At 42.3% G+C, this 19,311-nt stretch overlaps 1 protein-coding gene across 2 annotated transcripts in view; it reads left to right on the plus strand.

Moving 5' to 3' along the window:
• The first annotated feature begins 852 nt into the window (after nt 1-852).
• The window catches only part of LOC126109876 (tetraspanin-31), a 64,540-nt gene continuing 46,081 nt past the window's right edge, over nt 853-19,311 (plus strand). The window contains exons 1-2 of one of the 2 annotated variants that reach the window (XM_049914948.1): nt 853-1,083; nt 1,317-1,484. In XM_049914948.1, the coding sequence (XP_049770905.1) occupies nt 1,024-1,083; nt 1,317-1,484 (228 nt within the window). In that variant the 5' untranslated portion in view covers nt 853-1,023. The remainder of the gene's footprint in view (nt 1,084-1,316; nt 1,485-19,311) is intronic. The other variant, XM_049914947.1, reaches the window with a different exon arrangement.

Genomic DNA, 19,311 nt, shown 5'->3' on the forward strand with positions numbered 1-19,311 from the left:
AGGAAAGATTAGATTGACTACTGAATAATTACAGGCATTTTGAACAATCATAAACAACCAACTTCCCTGTGCTCCATTCTTGAACAGAATGGGACAAGCTCCAATAACTGGTACAGTGGGTTACTCCCTTTGCCATGTACTTCACAATTTTTGCAGGCGGCCCAAAAGCAAGCAACAATGTCACCCTAGCCGCCATCGTTCATTGCACATCTGATAAAAAAATTTATGGTAAATTGAATATGTTGATCTGAAACTACCGGCACACAATGGTTTTTTGTCATTGGTCCATCCTTTTTCTTTTTTATTCTCAGCAGTTGGAGTAATGTTAAGTATATTATGAGTGGCCAATAGATACTCTTCTTCTTCCAATATTGCGCAAGTAAGTTAAAAATTTGGGCACACCTGACATAGATGCCGATGTAGATTCAATTAAATTTTGAGTGGATTAAGATATGTCAGTGTTATGCTACATGCGTTAATATGATATAAATTACGTAGGCCTAATGTCCTGACTGCATCTGTTCAAAGGAAAGGAATTTGTCTATAGATGAATTAATGAATAAATAAATTTTAAATTTGGTGATCTGGGATAAAAGTGACGCGTTGTGCATCGTAACAATTTGTCATCAGAAGCATCTAGATGCAACAGTGACGTTGTCTTTTAACCACTGGCCATGATTCCGACAAGAAGTACATTCTAATCAAGTAGGTTAGAAAATAATAACCTTCTCGATGTTCTAATCTCCTTGTGTTCAAAGTAATAATCTGTAAAGACATCATGTAGCACTCTTGGTAGCACTGCACTCAAAGACCTTGTAAATACTGCACTGTTGCCTTCCTTAATATCAACTTTGGTTTTGCTTGACAGTTGTAAGTTGAATAGCGCAGATGAAGTTCGTCTGACATTATTGTACCTCGTGACCACTGGATTCTTTTTTTTTTATTTAAAAAAAAGACCGAATGTTTGTTATCGTGTGGAGACCGATTCAGTAAAACTACAAGCAGTTGTTGAATGATCTGAATATGTGTGGTGGTTTTACGTGTTCGAAAAACGCACTTACTGCGTTAAACATTTTGTATATCGTAAGTAGCCAAAATACAATTGCCATAGGTCAATATACCGGCAACATATTTTATAAATCATCTGTTTATAAAGCTAGCGTCGGGTTTAAATTTATGTTATTAATGCATAATTGCATAACTGTATTCTACGTTAATTATATAACCAGGTGCTGTTCTGATTACTCAGTCTTGTTTACTACATGAACAAGGTGTTGAAGACTTGGTAATTAACACACTTCATCCACAATTTACAGGTTGTCGCCTTCATTCTAATTGGAGTTGCTGTCTATGGACGCGCTACGCCACTTGGTGAAAACCTGCCGATTATTGGCGGCATCCTTGCCTGTGGCGTCTTTCTTATTCTCATTTCCATTCTTGGACTAATTGGTGCTATCAAGCATCATCAAGTGCTGTTGTTTTTTGTATCCTTGCACAACATTTTATCAAATTGTTACGGTCTGATCAACTTTCCAAAAGTTGTAACTACCAATGATGAGCCTAGAAAATTTATTGTTTTGTACCCTATGTACGTGATTCAGTTATGGTACGTCGAATGACTGGTTCCGTGGACACCGTAAAGATTTTGAAAATATGCAACTTTAAATGCAAATTAATGGGTGCATTATAATATAAGTGGTGTTCAAAGAGAAACGAGCTGGAGGCATAATTACAGAAAGCAGTACCTGTATGTTAGAATTATTGACCCTGGCTGTTGAGACACTTGTTCCACTGTGACACAAGGTAGTGAAAGGCTGTCCCTAAAATTCCTGGGGCTGCAGTGTTAACCACTTCTGCATGTACAGTTGGACGTCATTGTCCAAGGGGAATTGTTTGCACCCAGAGTGTTTATAAGGAGACCAAAAGATGGTCCCCTTCTGATTAACTTCCCGCAGCACGGGACAATAGTAAATGCCCAGCATTACTCGCAAACCTTGACCACCCTTTGCCGAGTGACCAAATCAAAACGACCAGGCAATCTCACTGTGGGGTCATTCTGTTCCACGACAATGCAGAGTCTTATATGACCATACAGTCGCAACACTCCTGCAGAAATTTCAGTGGCCACCCTCCATACAGTCTGGACCTCTCTCTGTATGATTACACCATTTTTGGTACCCGTAAAAAGGCTCTGAGGGGCAAACAATTCACCTCGGATGACGACATCCAGCTCTATGTGTGGAACTGGTTAACATTGCAGCCCTGGGAATTTTATGAGACAGCCATTCATCGCCTTGTGTTACAGTGGGACAAGCGTCTCAACAGCCAGAGTCAATAATTCTAACATACAGGTAATGATTTCTGTAATTATGCCTCCACTCGTTTCTTTTTGAACACCTTGTACATACACACCTATTTTTAATAATTTTTGTTGTGCCACTGAGTAAAGTTGCTTATGTGGTTCTAGCTATTATGTGTGACTTAAGATGTGATGAGCACAGTTACAGCCATGTCATGATTCACTACTCATTCGAAAAGTTGACATATCACCAACATATTGAAATGTCAGCTGTAGTGGAAAAACTTGTCATATTTGTCTATATTTGAGGACACAGACTTGGCAGTGAGGATATCTGTTTGTGGATCTTAACTTGGAATCTGCAGGAAAGGAGGGAGTGTGACAAATTAGCTATACAGCTCAATTGCAGAATGTGGTAGCACATGAAATTTATTTACTCTCTCTCCTCCCCCCCCCCCTTACTCCCTCTCTCCTCTCCCCCCCTCCCCCCTCTCACCCTCTCTGTCTCTCTCTCCTCTCCCCCTCCCTCCCTCTCTCTCTAAGCTATCACATTCTTGCCTCACCAAACTTGGTGTGCATGATGTATTGGAGGGGGGGGGGGGGGGGGGAACCACAGAGTGACTAGCAGTACATAATGTCTTGGGTTACTTGTAGCGATACCATGGACAACTTACATGATTAGACTTGAATGTATGTACATGTTGAGAAAATTGCATTATATAATAATCACTATCTGAATGTGCGTTATCAAAGATAATGTGAAGTGGCACTTTGGGTAGACACTGGACTTGAATGTGGCAAGATAATTGTTCAAACTCCTTTCCAGTTATCAAGATTTAGGTTTTCCGCTATTTGCCCAAATTCATAAATGATGTAGATGATTTCCTTCCTCATTCTTCACCTGTCCACAAAAAGTCTGTTCTTTCTCCCCCTTCATACCAGTGTTGGTGCTATGCACTGTCTTGTTTCTAAATGTGTGGGGACGTTTTGTCATAGTTAAGTCTGTCGACATGTCTTTGATTGAAGTTGGGGCCTTTTATAACATTTATTTATGCTGTGTTGTCCTCACTAGCTTCTGAAAATGTTGAAGAAACCCTGGTGGGTATGCGCTGGTTTTTACTGAGCAGACTTTTAGAGAACAGTTACAGCATGTTGCTCGGTCTTTACTGAACACATTTCTAGATGTAATGCTTTAAACATAAAATGACTGTGTTTTTTTTCCCAGGTGTTATGTCCTTGGATAGATCAATAAATAGGACTTGTTGGGATGTTTATATTGGTATTGGCCCCCCCCCCCCCCCGCCCCCCCAAAGGATACTCCAGAAATAAAGTTACGTCAGATGCACTGGTTGTTCTATAGACCCAAAGTGAGGAGATTGTTAAGGATGTGGTGTGTGTCACAAAAGAGCTATGACCCTCTTGACCATTTGAGGGATGCTGAAAATGTATTGAATAGAAAGAGTGGCGAAAGGATGGGATCTAGTTAATAATAAATATACAACCACTGATTCTGGTGAGAAACATATCAGTGGGGTCGAGGTTAGCCATTTATAAATATTTTATAATGTTTTTAAACTGTATGTTACTACTGGCAGCTAAGCTTTTTATTTTTGCTGACAAGTTAATGCAAATGTGTGTCCATGATGCATGACAGGATGGTATTGTGTCAAAAAGGTAGTTTTCAGAAAAATGGATTTTACTGGAAAAGTCAGGAAATCTTATTGACCAATGCTAGTCAAATGTTCTGTTGGTAGAAAGGAATTTTCTTAGTCATTTTGTTAAAAATCACATTTAGGTACCCTATGTGAAGATTTCCTATGCCCAGTTGCTGTGATTTTTGCTAAGTCATCTACAGCCATACTCTGCAAACCACTGTGAAATGCACGGTAGAGGGTACGTCCCACTGTACCAGCTATTAGGTTTCTTCCCATTACATTTGTGTGTAGAGCACAGAAACAACTGTTTGAATGCCTCTGTGCATGCTGTCTGGCTCGGCGTTGGCGTAGAACACCTAGAACAACCCAGTGTGCGCGTCTGGGATAATGCTCCCGCTGGCCACTGTCAAAATGCTAAGTCCACGCACAGTATATAAGCGAGCGCGCTCTCGCGCTACGCTCATTCTGTGTCTTGCTGCTGCACAGGCAACTGCATTGAACGCCGCCAACGTGCCTTACAGGAGATATCGACGTCGGCATTACACAACAGTTTTCAAAAATATAGAAAACATTGAGCTTACAACTACATCAGGAGACAAGAAGAATCGCATTCCAGTGAAGAGTTGCAGCGCACGCCCTCGTCGATGGACCTTGTGTTTTTCTCGGATGTTCACTTAATTTTAGCTTGGATAAGTAACGACACTTCAGACTGAGATTCATTGGAAGAATCCTAAGGAAATGCAATCCGAAAACAAAGGAAGTAGGTTACAGTACGCTTGTTCGCCCACTGCTTGAATACTGCTCAACAGTGTGGGATCTGTACCAGACAGGGTCGATAGAAGAGATAGAGAAGATCCGACAGAGAACAGCGCGCTTTGTTACAGGATCATTTAGTAATCGTGAAAGCGTTACGGAGATGATAGATAAACTCCAGTGGAAGACTCTGCACAAGAGACGCTCAGTAGCTCGGTACGGGCTTTTGTTAAAGTTTCGAGAACATACCTTCACCGAAGAGTCAAGCAGTACATTGCTCCCTCCTATGTATATCTCGTGAAGAGACCGTGCGGATAAAATCAGAGAGATTAGAGCCCACACAGAAGCATACCGACAATCCTTTCCATGAACAATACGAGACTGGAATAGAAGGGAGAACCGATAGAGGTACTCAGGGTGTCCTCCGCCACACACCGTCAGGTGGCTTGTGGAGTATGGATGTAGATGTAGATGAGTGATATGTAGGGGATCATAGTATATTCCTAGAGTCATAATTTAAAGCTGGTTCTTGACATTTTGTTAGTAGAATTTCTTGAGGTAGTTTACATCTATCTTCAAGACAGTAGCAGTTCAGTTACTTCAGCATCTGTGTGACACTCTCTCATGAGTCAGACAAACTTGCGATCATTTGTACTGCTCTTTTCTGTACATGTTCATATCTCTCATTAGTCCTATTTAGTAGGGGCCCTACACACTTGAGCAATATTCCAGAATCAGTCACGTGAGTGATTTGTAAGCAATCTTCTTTGTAGACTGATTGCAATACCCTAATATTTTACCAATAAACTGAAGTCTACCACCTGCTTTCCCCACAACTGACACTATGTGATCATTCCATTTCATATCCTTACATAGTTTTACACGCAGGTGTTTGTATGAGTTGGCCGATTCCAACAGTGGCTCATTGATATTGTTGACTACTATGTATATTCAATTTGTGAAGTGAACAGTTTTACATTTCTGAACATTTGAAGCAAGTTTCCCATCTTTGCACCACTTTGAAAGCTTGTTGATATCTAACTGGATATTTATGCAGCTTCTTTCAGACAGTCCTTCATTATAGGTAATTGCATCTTCTGCAAAAAGCCTGGAGTTACTATTAATATTGTCGACAAGGTCATTATATGCAATGTGAACAACAGGAGTTCGAATGATACCCCATATGATTGAACTTTTGACAATAAGCACAGGTGTGGTGCCAAATCAAATGATTTTCGAAAACCAAGATATACTGCATTATCTGACTGCCTTGATTCAAAGCTTTCAGTATGTCATGTGGGAAGAGTACAGTTCGGTTTCACGTGATCGTTGTTCTCAGAATCCGTGCTGGTTGGCGTAGAGGAGGTCGTTCTGTTCAAGATACCAGCACAGAATGTGTTCTAAGATTTGATAACAATTCGATGTCAAGGATATTGGACAGTAGTGTTGTAGATCACTTCTTCTACCTTTTTTGTAGCTGGATGTGTATCCTTTTTTTCCGAGAACTGGACATGGCTTTTTGTTCGAGGATCTAGGATAGGTTATAGTTAGAAGAGGGGCTAACTCAGCCACAGATTTGGTATAAAATCGGATAGGGATTCCATCCGGCACTGGAACTTTGTTCGATTTTAATGCTTCCAACTGTACTCAACATCACTGGCATTGATATTGATTTCTCTCATTTTTTCATTGGCACGAGTGTTAAATTGGGGCAATTTTCTGGGTTTTATTTTTTAAAGGCACAGTTGAAAATAGTTGAGCATTTCAACTTCAGCTTTTGCTCTGCTACCCCTCAGAGTCAGTTTCTGTCTCATTTGCTTGGGACTGGACACTAACTTTGGTGCCACTAACAATCTTTACATAACCAGAATTTCTTATGGATTTGTGAAAGATCATTTGACAATATTCTGATGCTGTAGCCATTGAAGGCTTTATGTATTTCTCCATTGATAGCCAAATGTGTTTAATTCAGCATATCTCTATCTATAGTCTTGCACTTTTACATCTATTATGCAGTAATCTCTGTTTATTTAGAAGTTTCCGTATAGTGGCTGTATAACATGGGGGCCCCTACCATTGTGAACTGTTCTGCCGGGTAGATACCTATCCAGTGCGTGGTCACTTACTCTTTTAAACTGGAACCATAGTTCCTCTACATCCTCCTGCTCTGTGCTAAAAAGTTTCAAATTCGTGCTTGAGATATGACTACTGATTTTTTTTTTGTCTAGTTTGCTGACCATGTACATCCTTCTGCTTGTTTTCATAATAATCATTGTTATTATCACTGATAGTAGTTTCTATCTGGACATCTTTAGAGAGGTCAGGTCTATTTGTTGCCATTAGATCCAGAATATTTCCATCATGAGTGGGGCAGCAAACTGTCTGTTCTAGGTAGTTTTCAGAGAAGGCATTTAGTAATGTTTCACAGAATGTCTTATAGTGCCCACCACTAACAAAACTTTACTTTTTCCAGTTAATTGTTGGTTGATTAAAGTCTCCACCAGTGATTATAGTATGATTGGGGAACTTATGTATAAGTGAACTGAGGTTTTCTCGTAAGTTTCCAGATACATCAGGAGATGAGTCAGTGGGTGTTAGAAGGATCCACTTATCATTTGACGTCTACCTCTCATACTGAGTCTTGCCCAAAAAATCTCTCACGCAGTTTCAGCTTCGGTCTCGGTGAATTTTAGTTTCTCGTCCCCTGCGACAAATACACCACCGCCAATCCCATTGGCTTATATCCTTTCAATATACACTTAAATTTTCCCCAAAAATCTCACAGCTATCAATTTCAGGTTTCAACCAGCGTCCTGTACGTGGTATTATGTGGACTTCACTGCTTTTCAGGAGCGCTTTGAATTTGCCACTTTGTTGTGAATGCTTCGGCAGTTGAGTGATAGGATTTTAATACTCATCTGTGGGAGGCGTTTCTTTTGATCTTATGCTGATACGTCATGGTTTCCTACATCTGTTGTTATCTGGATTGGATGGAGTCACTTAATCTAAAGAATCCTTGTGGGCACCTCACTCAGTCACCTACCTGGTTAGCAGCTCTGGCGTGTGGTCCATATCTGACCTATTTAGATGAACCCTTCTATTCTTAACACTGTGGCACAACTCCAAGAAGTTGCAGCCTAGCCTGTCATAGAATTTTGGAAGTCTCCGGTTCAGTCCTTCCACTGGACTTGGAACTGACGGGTCTCGATCAGTTCTGGGGACAGTGCTGCAAATTTTGAGCTTTGTTGAAACTCCAAGGGTGAGGCTTGTCTTCCCACTCTTCTATGCTGGTCACTGGAATGACCCGAGAATGACATCAGGGCCCAAATGACGGGCGTCATTTGTTCCAACAGCCGCCAAAATTTGCAGTTGGTTGCGACCTGTTTCCTCAGTGGCTGTTGGAATAGTCTCTTCAACATGTTGAATGAGGCCCCCAGGCATACACACTGAGTGCACCTCGTGTCCTTCCCTGTCCCTTGCTGTCATTTCCCTAAGGGGTACATCAGTCACCGTACATTTAAACTGCCAACGATTAATAGGCCCCTACCCTTGGGCGTTTCATCAAAACAGCTGAAGCGAGTCACACTGGTGACTCCTCAGCACTTGGTGACCTTGGGAATGTATTTTATTCTCATTGGGTTCTCAGACTTCAGGTCAGTTTCCCATTGCACGATTAAAAGCGCAAATGAGTGTAATATGACTCAAAAACTTTGCACATAGTCGTGAATTTGTCACTAACACACAGTTTTTAAGGTGAGCTTTTCTAATTTTACATACATATATAAAAGATGTATTCATATTTGAACACTAAAAGTTTTGTAGATCAACACTGATAATTCAGCCTACATTTTATTTTCACTCATTTCAGTGGAAGCAGTGCTTCACCAGCTTCTAGCAGTCTCACTCCAGAATTTCATTTCTGCACATTTAGAGGTACTACACCAATGTAACACATAGTGAGAAAGTAATAAGCAGATTGGAGACTTCAAAATATTTGGATGTCCATGTTACCCGGAATTTGAACAGGAACAAACACATTATCGAACTCCTAAAAAAAATCAGTTCAACCATAATTACATTTCAAATCATTACAAAATTTTGGGGCGAGACAAAGTGCTAAGTGTTTGTGTATTTACATGTAAAATCTCATGAGAAGTTATGTTGGGGGGGGGGGGGTTTGAACTCATCAGATAAGTAAGGTTTCATTGCTCAGAGGCATGCTGTAATAATAATGTGTGTTCACCCATGGTCTACTAGTAAAAATCTGTTTGAGGAGTTAACATTTTGACTTCTGCTCCCCAGTACGTGTATTCTTTCATGAAGTTTCTTGTAAATAGCTCAACTCTTCAAAGGCATAGTATTGTGCATAATTACAGTGGTAGAAGGAAAAATTTACTTTCTTTACTCCACACTGAGATTAACTTTAGCCCAAAAGGGGTCGACAAAAAGTTGTAACACCTATGTGGTGATGTAAAATATCTGGCTGACAACAAAGCTAAATTTGAAAAAAGTAGAAAAAGTTTGTGACAGCTCCTTCCACTTCCTAGAATAATTTCTATTTGTGTAACAGGTAGATGATGGTGGGTAGCAATTACTAATTTGCATCTGTTAAAAAAACTTGGAAATGGTTGGGATGTAGCCATATTTCCATATCAATGTAAAGGGTCTCATTCCATATCATTGTGGTTAATCATGCAAATGATCCAGAGAAGATGAAACTGATTGTGTGTTCCTGTGAGGATTTCTCACGCATTTGATGTTTTCAAACAATGACACAGCATAGCACAGAATCGTGCTAGATAATGATAATGGAGGTATTTAAACAGTCAAAGGCTTTGACAGGTCGCAGAAAGTTGCAGTAGCCTCTAATTTCTTATCTAACAAATTAAGTACATTCTCACTGTAAGCGTAAATAGCCTTCTCTGTATCGGAACCCTTAAGGAACACAAACTGTGTCTTGGACAATGTATCATTTGCAGTCATGTGTTTAAAGAGATATTTGACACAACCTTTTCAGAAATTTTTCAAGAAGTCACCAAAAGTAAAATTGGCCAATAGTTTGACATTATCTCTCTGTAAACTGTCAACAAATTTCACTTTGGTTGGCTTCTTCGAAAATATTTGAAAAGGTTGTATTCAGACATCATCTTAGCATCTGACTGTAAACAATATATGGTCTCCAAGTCACAGTTTGGGTCTCTTAACCGTTTCAATGTGAAGAAGGCTATTTACACATACAGCAAGAATGTACATAGTTCATTAGATAACAAGTTAGAGGCTACTGCAATTTTCTCTGACCTGCCAAAAGCCTTTGACTGTGGGAATCACAGCATCCTCATAAGTAAATTAGAATATTATGATGTCACTAGCAGTCCTGCAAAATGGTTCACCGCCCCCCCCTCCCTCTCCCCCTCCCCCCCCCTCCCCATCAGGGAGCTCACAACTCCTTTGTGAGTACATGCTTGGCTATCACTACCATGGGTCCCCAGGCCAGCATTACTTCCTTGCCATGCTGCATGCCTTTGCTTCCACTACCCCTTTCCCTCTCTCTCTCTCTCTCTCTCTCTCTCTCTCTCTCTCTCTCTCTCTCTCATGGTTTCCATTGTGCAGCCCTGCTTGGCGGGAGGGGGGAGGAAAGAGTAAAACCCGTCTCATGTGGTCTCTTCAACTTGTTCATCTTTTGTCTATCTGTGTTGCCGGTCTTTCCTAGGCAATTTCTAAGTGGGGACCTCAGCTAAGCGACAGAGGTTGGTGTCTCCTCGTTGGACTCTTGCTTTCGGGGGCTTCCGGCTGCTCCCTAGTGGAGCATCTTGCCCGCCTTTCTTTCTCTGTCTTCCTTTAATCTTTTTGTCCCTTATCTCACCTTCATTGACGTGGTAGATCTTGGTGTTTTCTGGGTTTTGTGCAGTAGGTTGTCTCTGATCAGAAGTCGTGTAGACCTGTCTGTCTGAGTAAAAGGGACTGGTGACCTGTTAGTTCGGTCCCCAACCAGTCTTACCTAACTAACGTAAAATAAAGGGTATCATTACGTAATATCTATGGAGTAAGCAGTCAGTCTTTATTTGATTTGGAGTTAATTACATGTGGTGTTCCTCATGGTTACACCTTGGGACTATTGTTTCTTGTGTACATTATTGACCTCTCATCTGTTTCATTGCCAGATGCTAAATTTGTTTTGTGATGCAAACATTACAATAAATGACAAGTCAAGTACAGATTTAGAAATGGCTGCTAATCAAACTGTCATTGCGTTAATAAATGGTTTAAAGGTAATTAACTCTCATTAAACTGTGGAAAGACCCACTACATGCAGTTCACAACCTTTAAGAGCTTTTCTTCCAGCGTGAGTATAATATATTAAGACATGCAGATAGAAGAGGTCGACAGTGTTACATTTCAGGGATTACAACTTGATAATTCATTCAGTTAGGGAAGGGCATACCACAGAACTGCTGAAGTGCCTAAATAAGTCTGTATTTGTAATGCAAATTATATCATATGTAGGGGGGGGGGGGGGGGGAAACCATGCATACCTTCCCTCCTTACTTTGTACATCTACATGGATACTCCGCAAATCACATTTAAGTGCCTGGCAGAGGGTTCATCGAACTAAGTTTACGACTCTCTATTATACCAATCTCGTACAGCGCGCGGAAAGAATGAACACCTATATCTTTCCTTACGAGCTCTGATTTCCCTTATTTTGTTGTGGTGATCGTTCGTCCCTATGTAGGTCGGTGTCAACAAAATATTTTCGCATTCGGAGGAGATAGTCGGTGATTGGAATTTCCTGAGAAGATTTCGTCGCATCGAAAAACGTCTTTCTTTTAATGATGTGCAGCCCAAATCCTGTATGATTTCTGCGACACTCTCTCCCATATTTCACGATAATACAAAACGTGCTGCCTTTCTTTGAAATTTTTCGATGTACTCCGTCAGTCCTACCTGGTAAGGATCCCACACCGCGCAGCAGTATTCTAAAAGAGGACTGACAAGTGTAGTGTATGCAGTCTCCTTAGTAGGTCTGTTACATTTTCTAAGTGCCGATAAAACAGAGCCTTTGGTTAGCCTTCCCCACAACATTTTCTATGTGTTCGTTCCAATTTAAGTTGTAATTGTAATACCTAGGTATTGAATTGAATGTACGGCTTTTAGATTAGACTGATTTATTGTGTAACTGAAGTTTAATGGGTTCCTTTTAGCACTCCTGTGAATGACCTCACACTTTGTTATTTAGGGTCAACTGCCACTTCTCGCACCATTCAGATATTTTTTCTAAATCGTTTTACAGTTTGTTTTTATCTTCTGATGACTTTATTAGTCGATAAACGACAACGTCATCTGCGAACAACCGAAGACAGCTGCTTAGATTGTCTCCCAAATCATTTATATAGATAAGGAACAGCAAAGGGCCTATAACAATACCTTGGGGAACGCCTGTAATCACTTCTGTTTTACTCGATGACTTTCTGACAGTTACTACGAACTGTGACCTCTCTGACAGGAAATTGCAAATCCAGTCACATAACTCAGACGATATTCCATAAGCATGCAATTTTACTACGAGCCGCTTGTGTGATACAGTGTCAAAAGCCTTCCAGAAATTCAGGAACACTGAATGGATCTGAAATCCCTTGTCAACAGCACTCAGCACTTCATGTGAATAAAGAGCTAGTTGTGTTTCACATGAACGATGTTTTCTAAACCCATGTTGACTGTGTGTCAATAGACGTTTCCTTCGAGATAATTCATAATGTTCGAACACAATATATGTGCTAAAATCCTGCTGCATATCGACGTTAACGATATGGACCTGTAATTTAGTGGATTACTCCTACTACCTTTCTTGAATATTGGTGTGACCTGTGCAACTTTCCAGTCTTCGGGTACAGTTATTTCGTCGAGTGAATGGTTGTATATGATTGTCAAGTATGGAGCTAATGCTTCAGCATACTCCGAAAGGAACCTAATTGGTATACAGTCTGGACCAGAAGACTTGCTTTTATTAAGTGATTTGAGTTGTTTCACTACTCTGAGGATATTTACTTCTACGTGACTCATGTTGGCAGCTGTTCTCGATTCGAATTCTGGAATATTTACTTCCTGTTCTTTTGTTAAGGCATTTCAGAAGGCTGTGTTTAGTAAATCTTCTTTGGCAGCACTGTCTTCGATAGTATCTTCGTTGTTATCGTGCGGAGAAGGCATTGATTGTTTCTTGCCACTAATATACTTCATACTGCCATAGACCTCTCTATTTGTTCGCCTGTGCTTGCGGACATTGTTCAGTGGGTCGTAGACGACGACCTTCATGGTAGCGACCATTATCCTATCTGGATCCATCTGCCAGTTGAAATGGGTCGTGTCGCACAGCTGCCGAAATGGTTGTTCCGGAAGGGAAACTGGACGCTCTACCGGCAGTTGGCTGTTTTTGAACGGTGTGAAGGCGTCCAGGATTGGGTGGATCACATTACGGCGGTGATGCACCATGCCGCTGATGTATCCATACCAAAGTCACAGGGAACACCTGTGAGGCAGCCTGTCCCTTGGTGGAATGACGACTGTCGTACCGCCATCAGAGGCAGACGGGCGGCTTTGAGAAGATTCCGTCGGTGCCCCACTGCTGCGCATCTGACAACTTTCCGAATAGCACGGGCGCGGGCGAGACAAATCGTTAGGGAGAGTAAACGGAGGTCTTGGCGTGAGTTCCTGAACTCCATCAATAGGTCCACATCTTCAAGCAAAGTATGGGAAGCCATTAGGAGGCAAAGTATGGGAAGCCATTAGGAGGGTCTCAAGGCGATACTCTCGACCGCCAATAGCAGCTATACGTGAGTGGGGGTGTCTCCTAACATCTCCAAGCGACATTGCCCGGGCGTTGGCAGAATCTTTTCAAATTATTACGGCCGATTCTAGCCAGGACCCAGAATTTCTGCGCTATCGGGGTACACAGGAGAGGGCTGGTTTTGATTTCCGTTCAAAGAACGCTGAGGAATACAACCAGCCTTTCTCTTTGTGGGAGTTGGACTCTGCACTGTCCGTATCTCGGGATACCGCACCTGGTCCAGACCTGATATCGTATAGCATGCTGCAGTGATTGGATCTCCGGTCAAAGGAAGTCCTCCTTCAACTTTTTAATGAAATTTGGAAGACAGGCGACTTTCCTAGTTCGTGGAAAGAATCGATTTTAATTCCCCTTTTAAAACCAGGGAGGGATTGGACCGAACCCAGTAGCTACCGTAGCATTAGTCTCACGAGCTGCGTCGGAAAGACATTTGAGCGTATGGTCAATAGGCGCCTGGTGTGAGTTCTCGAATCCAGATCCTTACTTACCCGCTGCCAGTGTGGGTTCAGGAGGTATCATTCCACCCTAGATAACCTGATCCTACTCGAAACAGCGATACAAGATGCTTTCCTACGTAAGCAACACCTTATTGGGGTTTTCTTCGACCTGGAGAAGGCGTACGATACTACCTGGAGGCATACCATTTTGCGGCAGCTTTATGAGTGGGGTTCCCGTGGGCGTTTACCCACACTCATCAGATCCTTTCTGTCGGACAGGTATTTTAAGTATAAGGTTGGGAATGTCCTGTCTGACCGTTTTAAGCAGGAGAACGGTGTCCCTCAAGGGAGTGTCCTCAATGTGACAGCTTTCGCAATTGCCATCAATAGTATTGCGTCCACAGTACGACGGCCCGTGCAGTGCTCCTTGTTTGTGGACGATTTCTCCATTTTCTGTGCGTCTTCCTCCCTCACAGTTGCTACACGCCAATTACAGCTGACACTCGTGCGATTGGAGAAATGGTCTAAGACCACAGGCTTTAAATTCTCTTTGGAGAAGACCGTTTGTGTAGATTTTAACCGTTCCCGTTCTCTTTTTAATCTCCCTGTTTTAAAACTAGGAGACACTGTTCTCCCCTTTATGGAAAAAGTGAAATATCTCGGGCTTATTTTTGATGAGAAGCTCACGTGGTTGCCACACTTAAAGGATCTAAAAGTCCGCTGTTTCAAGCTTTAAACGTCCTTAAATGCGTCAGTCATAGATCCTGGGGCGCTGACAGTGCACGTCTGCTCCAACTTTATAAGGCCTTTGTGCAACCTCGACTGGAATACGGATGTCAAGCTTATGGCTCTGCAAGACCCTCCTACCTCAAAATGTTGGATGTGATTCACCCTGAGGGTATTAGGCTTTCAACGGGGGCTTATCGCACAAGTCCAGTTGCTAGTCTGTGTGTCGAGGCGGGAGAGCCTCCGCTGTCCATTCGGCATCTTCTCCTTGTGGTACGGCACGTGTACAGGGCCGAGTCCACTCCTCTTTCATTGGCGTCCGACACTTTTTCCCAGCCGGCACTGGCACGTCTCTTCCGCCACTGTCCGGCGGCAACAAAGCCGTTTGGCATCCGTGCAAAGGAGAGTCTCGAGTCAGTACACCTGGAGGGCATTAAGGTACTCCACCAGGGATGGAGTAGGGGATCTCCCTGGCGACTACAAAGGCCAAGATTACTTCTTGATCTGGCTGCTTACAGGAAGTATTGTACCCTGGACCACCTTTTTAAAATTAAACTTACTGAGATTTTAGAACGCCATTCCGATTTTATTACTGTTTACATGGATGGGTTTAAACAGGGGGATTTTATGGGCTGCTCTGCTGTGTTTCCCGATACTGTCCATCGGATAGGGCTCCCAGAGCAGTTCTCAGTTTACTATGCAGAACTGTTTGCCATTCTGCGAGCATTAGAGCATATGCGCAGACATCGTGGCACGTAATTCATCATCTGCTCCGATTCCCAAAGTGCTCTACACGCTCTTGAACAGATGTACCCAGCAGATCGGATGGTGCAAGAGGTGCAGGATGCACTCCTGCTCTTGCAACAGCAGGGTAATGATGTCATTTTCTGCTGGGTTCCAGGGCACATAGGGATTCCTGGAAATGAACTTGCAGATGCAGCTGCCATGGAGGCTTCCTCCATCCCACCTCCTGCTCGCTGTTCCGCCCCCTTGCAGGCCATTACGTCTTTCGTGACTCGGAAGGTCATGCGTTGGTGGGAGGCTCAGTGGCTGGACGTGAGGGATAATAAGTTGCGAGCGGTGAAGGATTCTGTCCGACTGTGGCTCACTTCCTTCCGACAACAACGCGCTGAGGAAGTAGCCCTTACACGGCTTAGAATAGGACATTGTCCTTTGACACATGGTTTTCTGTTACGTCGTGAGGAGCCACCAACATGTCAGACATGTGGGACACAGCTGTCGATACGACATATTTTAACTGAGTGTGTTTTATATGCGGGTTTGAGGGAAGATTTCAGTTTCCCATCAGACCTACCCTCTCTTTTAACTAATAATGAGGCGAGTGTCGCTAGAGTTTTACATTTTTGTGTGATGTCTGGCCTTCTTCCCAAAATATTGGGATTGAAGTCTTAATGTGCTGTCCCGTGGTTTGGTCACCCATTATTTGTAAGTGGTCACTCAGCCACCATTAATTATTGTTACCTGTTTGTACTGCTATTTTATTTTTAGTTTTATCTCCCTGTTTTGATGTGCTGTGTCCCATCTTGCAATTTGAACAATACCAATTCTCTCACAATTCGGCTCTGAATTGAACTTTTGGGAACGGGCACTGATAACCTCGTTGTTGTGCGCCCTAAAACACTAATAATCAATCAATCAATCAGAATGTCTTTGGATTTTCTGCCAGGTTTCAAGACTAAGTTTCATTGTGGAAACTGTTATAGGCATCTCGCATTGAACTCTGTGCTAAGTTTCGAGCTTCTGTAAAAGATCGCCAATCTTGGGGATTTTGCATCTGTTTAAATTTGGCACGTTTGTTTCGTTGTTTCTGCAACAGTGTTCTAACACATTTTGGGTACCAAGGAGGATCAGCTCCGTCGTTTGTTAGTTTATTTGGTATAAACCTCTCAATTGCTGCCAATACTATTTTTTTGAATCTAAACCACATCTGGTCTCCACTTATATTATTAATTTGGAATGAGTGGAGACTGTCTCTCAGGAAGGCGCCAAGTTAATTTTTATCTGCTTTTTTGAATAGGTATATTTTTCGAGGATTTGGGGATTACGATAGTCAATTTCACTACGACAATCCCTATATCGGTTTTGATGCTTGTTATTAACTTGGGATTATTTGTTGCTAAGAGGTCAAGTGTGTTTTCACAACCGTTTACTATTCGCATGGGCTCATGAACTAACTGCTCGAAATAATTTTCAGCGAATGCATTTAGCAAAATTTCGGATGGTATTTTATGTGTACCTCCAGAATTAAACATGTACTTTCACCAACATATCGAGGGTAAATTAAAGTCACCACCAACTGTTATCGTATGAGTCGGGTATGTGTTTGAAATCAAACTCAAGTTTTCTTTGACCCTTTCAGCAACTGTATCATCTGAACTGGGAGGTCGGTAAAAGGATCCAGTTATTATTTTATTGCAGTTGCCAACAATGACCTCTGCCCATACTAACTCACAGGAAATATCTACTTCAATTTTGCAATTTAAACTACTTCTAACAGCAACAAACACGCCACCACCAACTGTGTCTAGCCTATCTTTTCGGAACACCGTTAGGTTCTTCCCAAAAATTTCAGCTGATTTTATATCAGGCTTTAGTCAGCTTTCAGAGCCTATAACGATTTGAGCATCAGTGCTTTCTATTAGCGCTTGAAGCTCTGGTACTTTCTCACCACACCTATGACAATTTACAACTGTTATACCAATGGTTCATGTATCTATGTTCTTCCTGTGTTCCGCCTGCACCCTTTGTGACTGAAGCCCATCTCGTGTTTTCCCGAGACCCTCTAACCTAAAAAAAACCGCCCAGTCCACGCCACACAGCCCCTGCTACCTGTGTAGCCACCTCCTAGGTATAGTGGACACCTGACTTATTCAGCGGAACCCGAAATCCGACCACCCTTTGGTACAAGTCGAGGAATCTGCAGCCTACTCAGTCGCAGAACCGTCTGGGCCTCTGATTCGGACCCTCCACTCGGCTCTGTACCAGAGGTCCGCAATTGGTCCTGTCGAATATGCTGCAAATGGTCAGCCCTGCTTTCATCTTGCAGGCAAGACTGGCAGCCTTTACCACTTCTGTTAGCCGCTCGAAACCAGAGAGAATCTCTTCTGTTCCAAAGTGACACACATTATTGGTACCGACGTGGGCCACCACCTGCAGCTGGCTTCACCCTGTGCTCTTCATGGCACCCGGGAGGACCTTTTCCACATCTGGAATGACTCCATCCAGTATACACACAGAGTGCACATCGGTTTTCTTACCATCCTTGTCAGCCAAGTCCCTAAGGGGCCCCATAACACACCTAACGTTGGAACTCCCAACTACCAATAGTCTCACCCCTCTGCGATTGCCCGGATCTTGCAGGCTGAATGGTTTCCTCTGAAACAGGACAGGCGACAGCATCCTGCTCAGCGACAGTGTCAGCCACAGACGGCACCTGGAACCTGTTTGTCAGACAAACCGGGAGGCCTTACGTGCGGCCGCATGGGAAGTCTTTCGCCGCCTGCTTCGCCCCGGGGTGACCTCCCATTCGACCAACTCCGCTCGCATCCGCACACGACAATAGCAGTTCCTGTCCGTACCGAAGACCGTAAAAAATTAAACTGTGCAGATAAATGGACTATCGGCACGTGCTGCGCAACTCTAATGTAGACCCTGACGAAAACGCACGAACTGTGTCTAGTAATACGCCGATATTCGAGAACATAACTACCGAAGCACTTGGGTGAAACTAAATAGTTTGCCCCTGATAAGGAACTTGTAATATATCACAAAATTGATTTACTTTCTGACGCAAACGAAAATGCGAGAACTGTGGCTATTAGATTTTAAATTTACTCACAGAAACTCAAGAAACTAAACTATCAAAGCACACAGATTATATAATAAAATTCGCTCCTGGTTAGGAACTCGTAAATGTCACAAAAGCGGTTTACTTACCTGTTGCTGCTTCTGCCGCAGTCGCCTACTACTGCCCGAATTTCAGTCTATTATGTCATATGGGGCCGTATTCTGGGGTAACTCATTTGTGGTGTAAATTCAAGTACGTCATGTAGCGATCTGTTCAAGAAACTGAATATTATACCACTGCTTGTCAGTATATTTGTTCTTTAATGAAATTGTTGCAAATAATGTTTCCCTATTTCCAGCCAATAGCTCAATACATAGTATCAATACTAGGAATAAGAACAATCTACATGAAGACCTAAAATCACTTACCTTGGTCCAAAAAAGGGTCCAGTATTCAGGAACACACAATTTTCAGTAAATTGCCAGTAACCACTAAACTTGGTTTCAGGTATAGCTCAGTTTAAAGATTGTTTGAAGGACTTTTTGGTAGGCAAATACTTCTACTCTGTAGGTGAATATCTTAACAGGGACTGTTAGATGAGCTTAAGTAAAAATGTCTTGTCAGATTTCAGTTATGACAGCACTTAGTTGAAATCGTCAAGGTTTGGTATTTTGTGCATGATAAATTTATTAAAAGTACATAACTATGTTTCATTCTGACCGTATATTAATTCTGTAAATACTAGCAGTTCCAATTTCCTGTAATGTATTTAAGTGTCGTGACAATCACCT

Source organism: Schistocerca cancellata, chromosome 12 (assembly GCF_023864275.1).
Source record: "Schistocerca cancellata isolate TAMUIC-IGC-003103 chromosome 12, iqSchCanc2.1, whole genome shotgun sequence".
Taxonomy (NCBI): domain Eukaryota; kingdom Metazoa; phylum Arthropoda; class Insecta; order Orthoptera; family Acrididae; genus Schistocerca; species Schistocerca cancellata.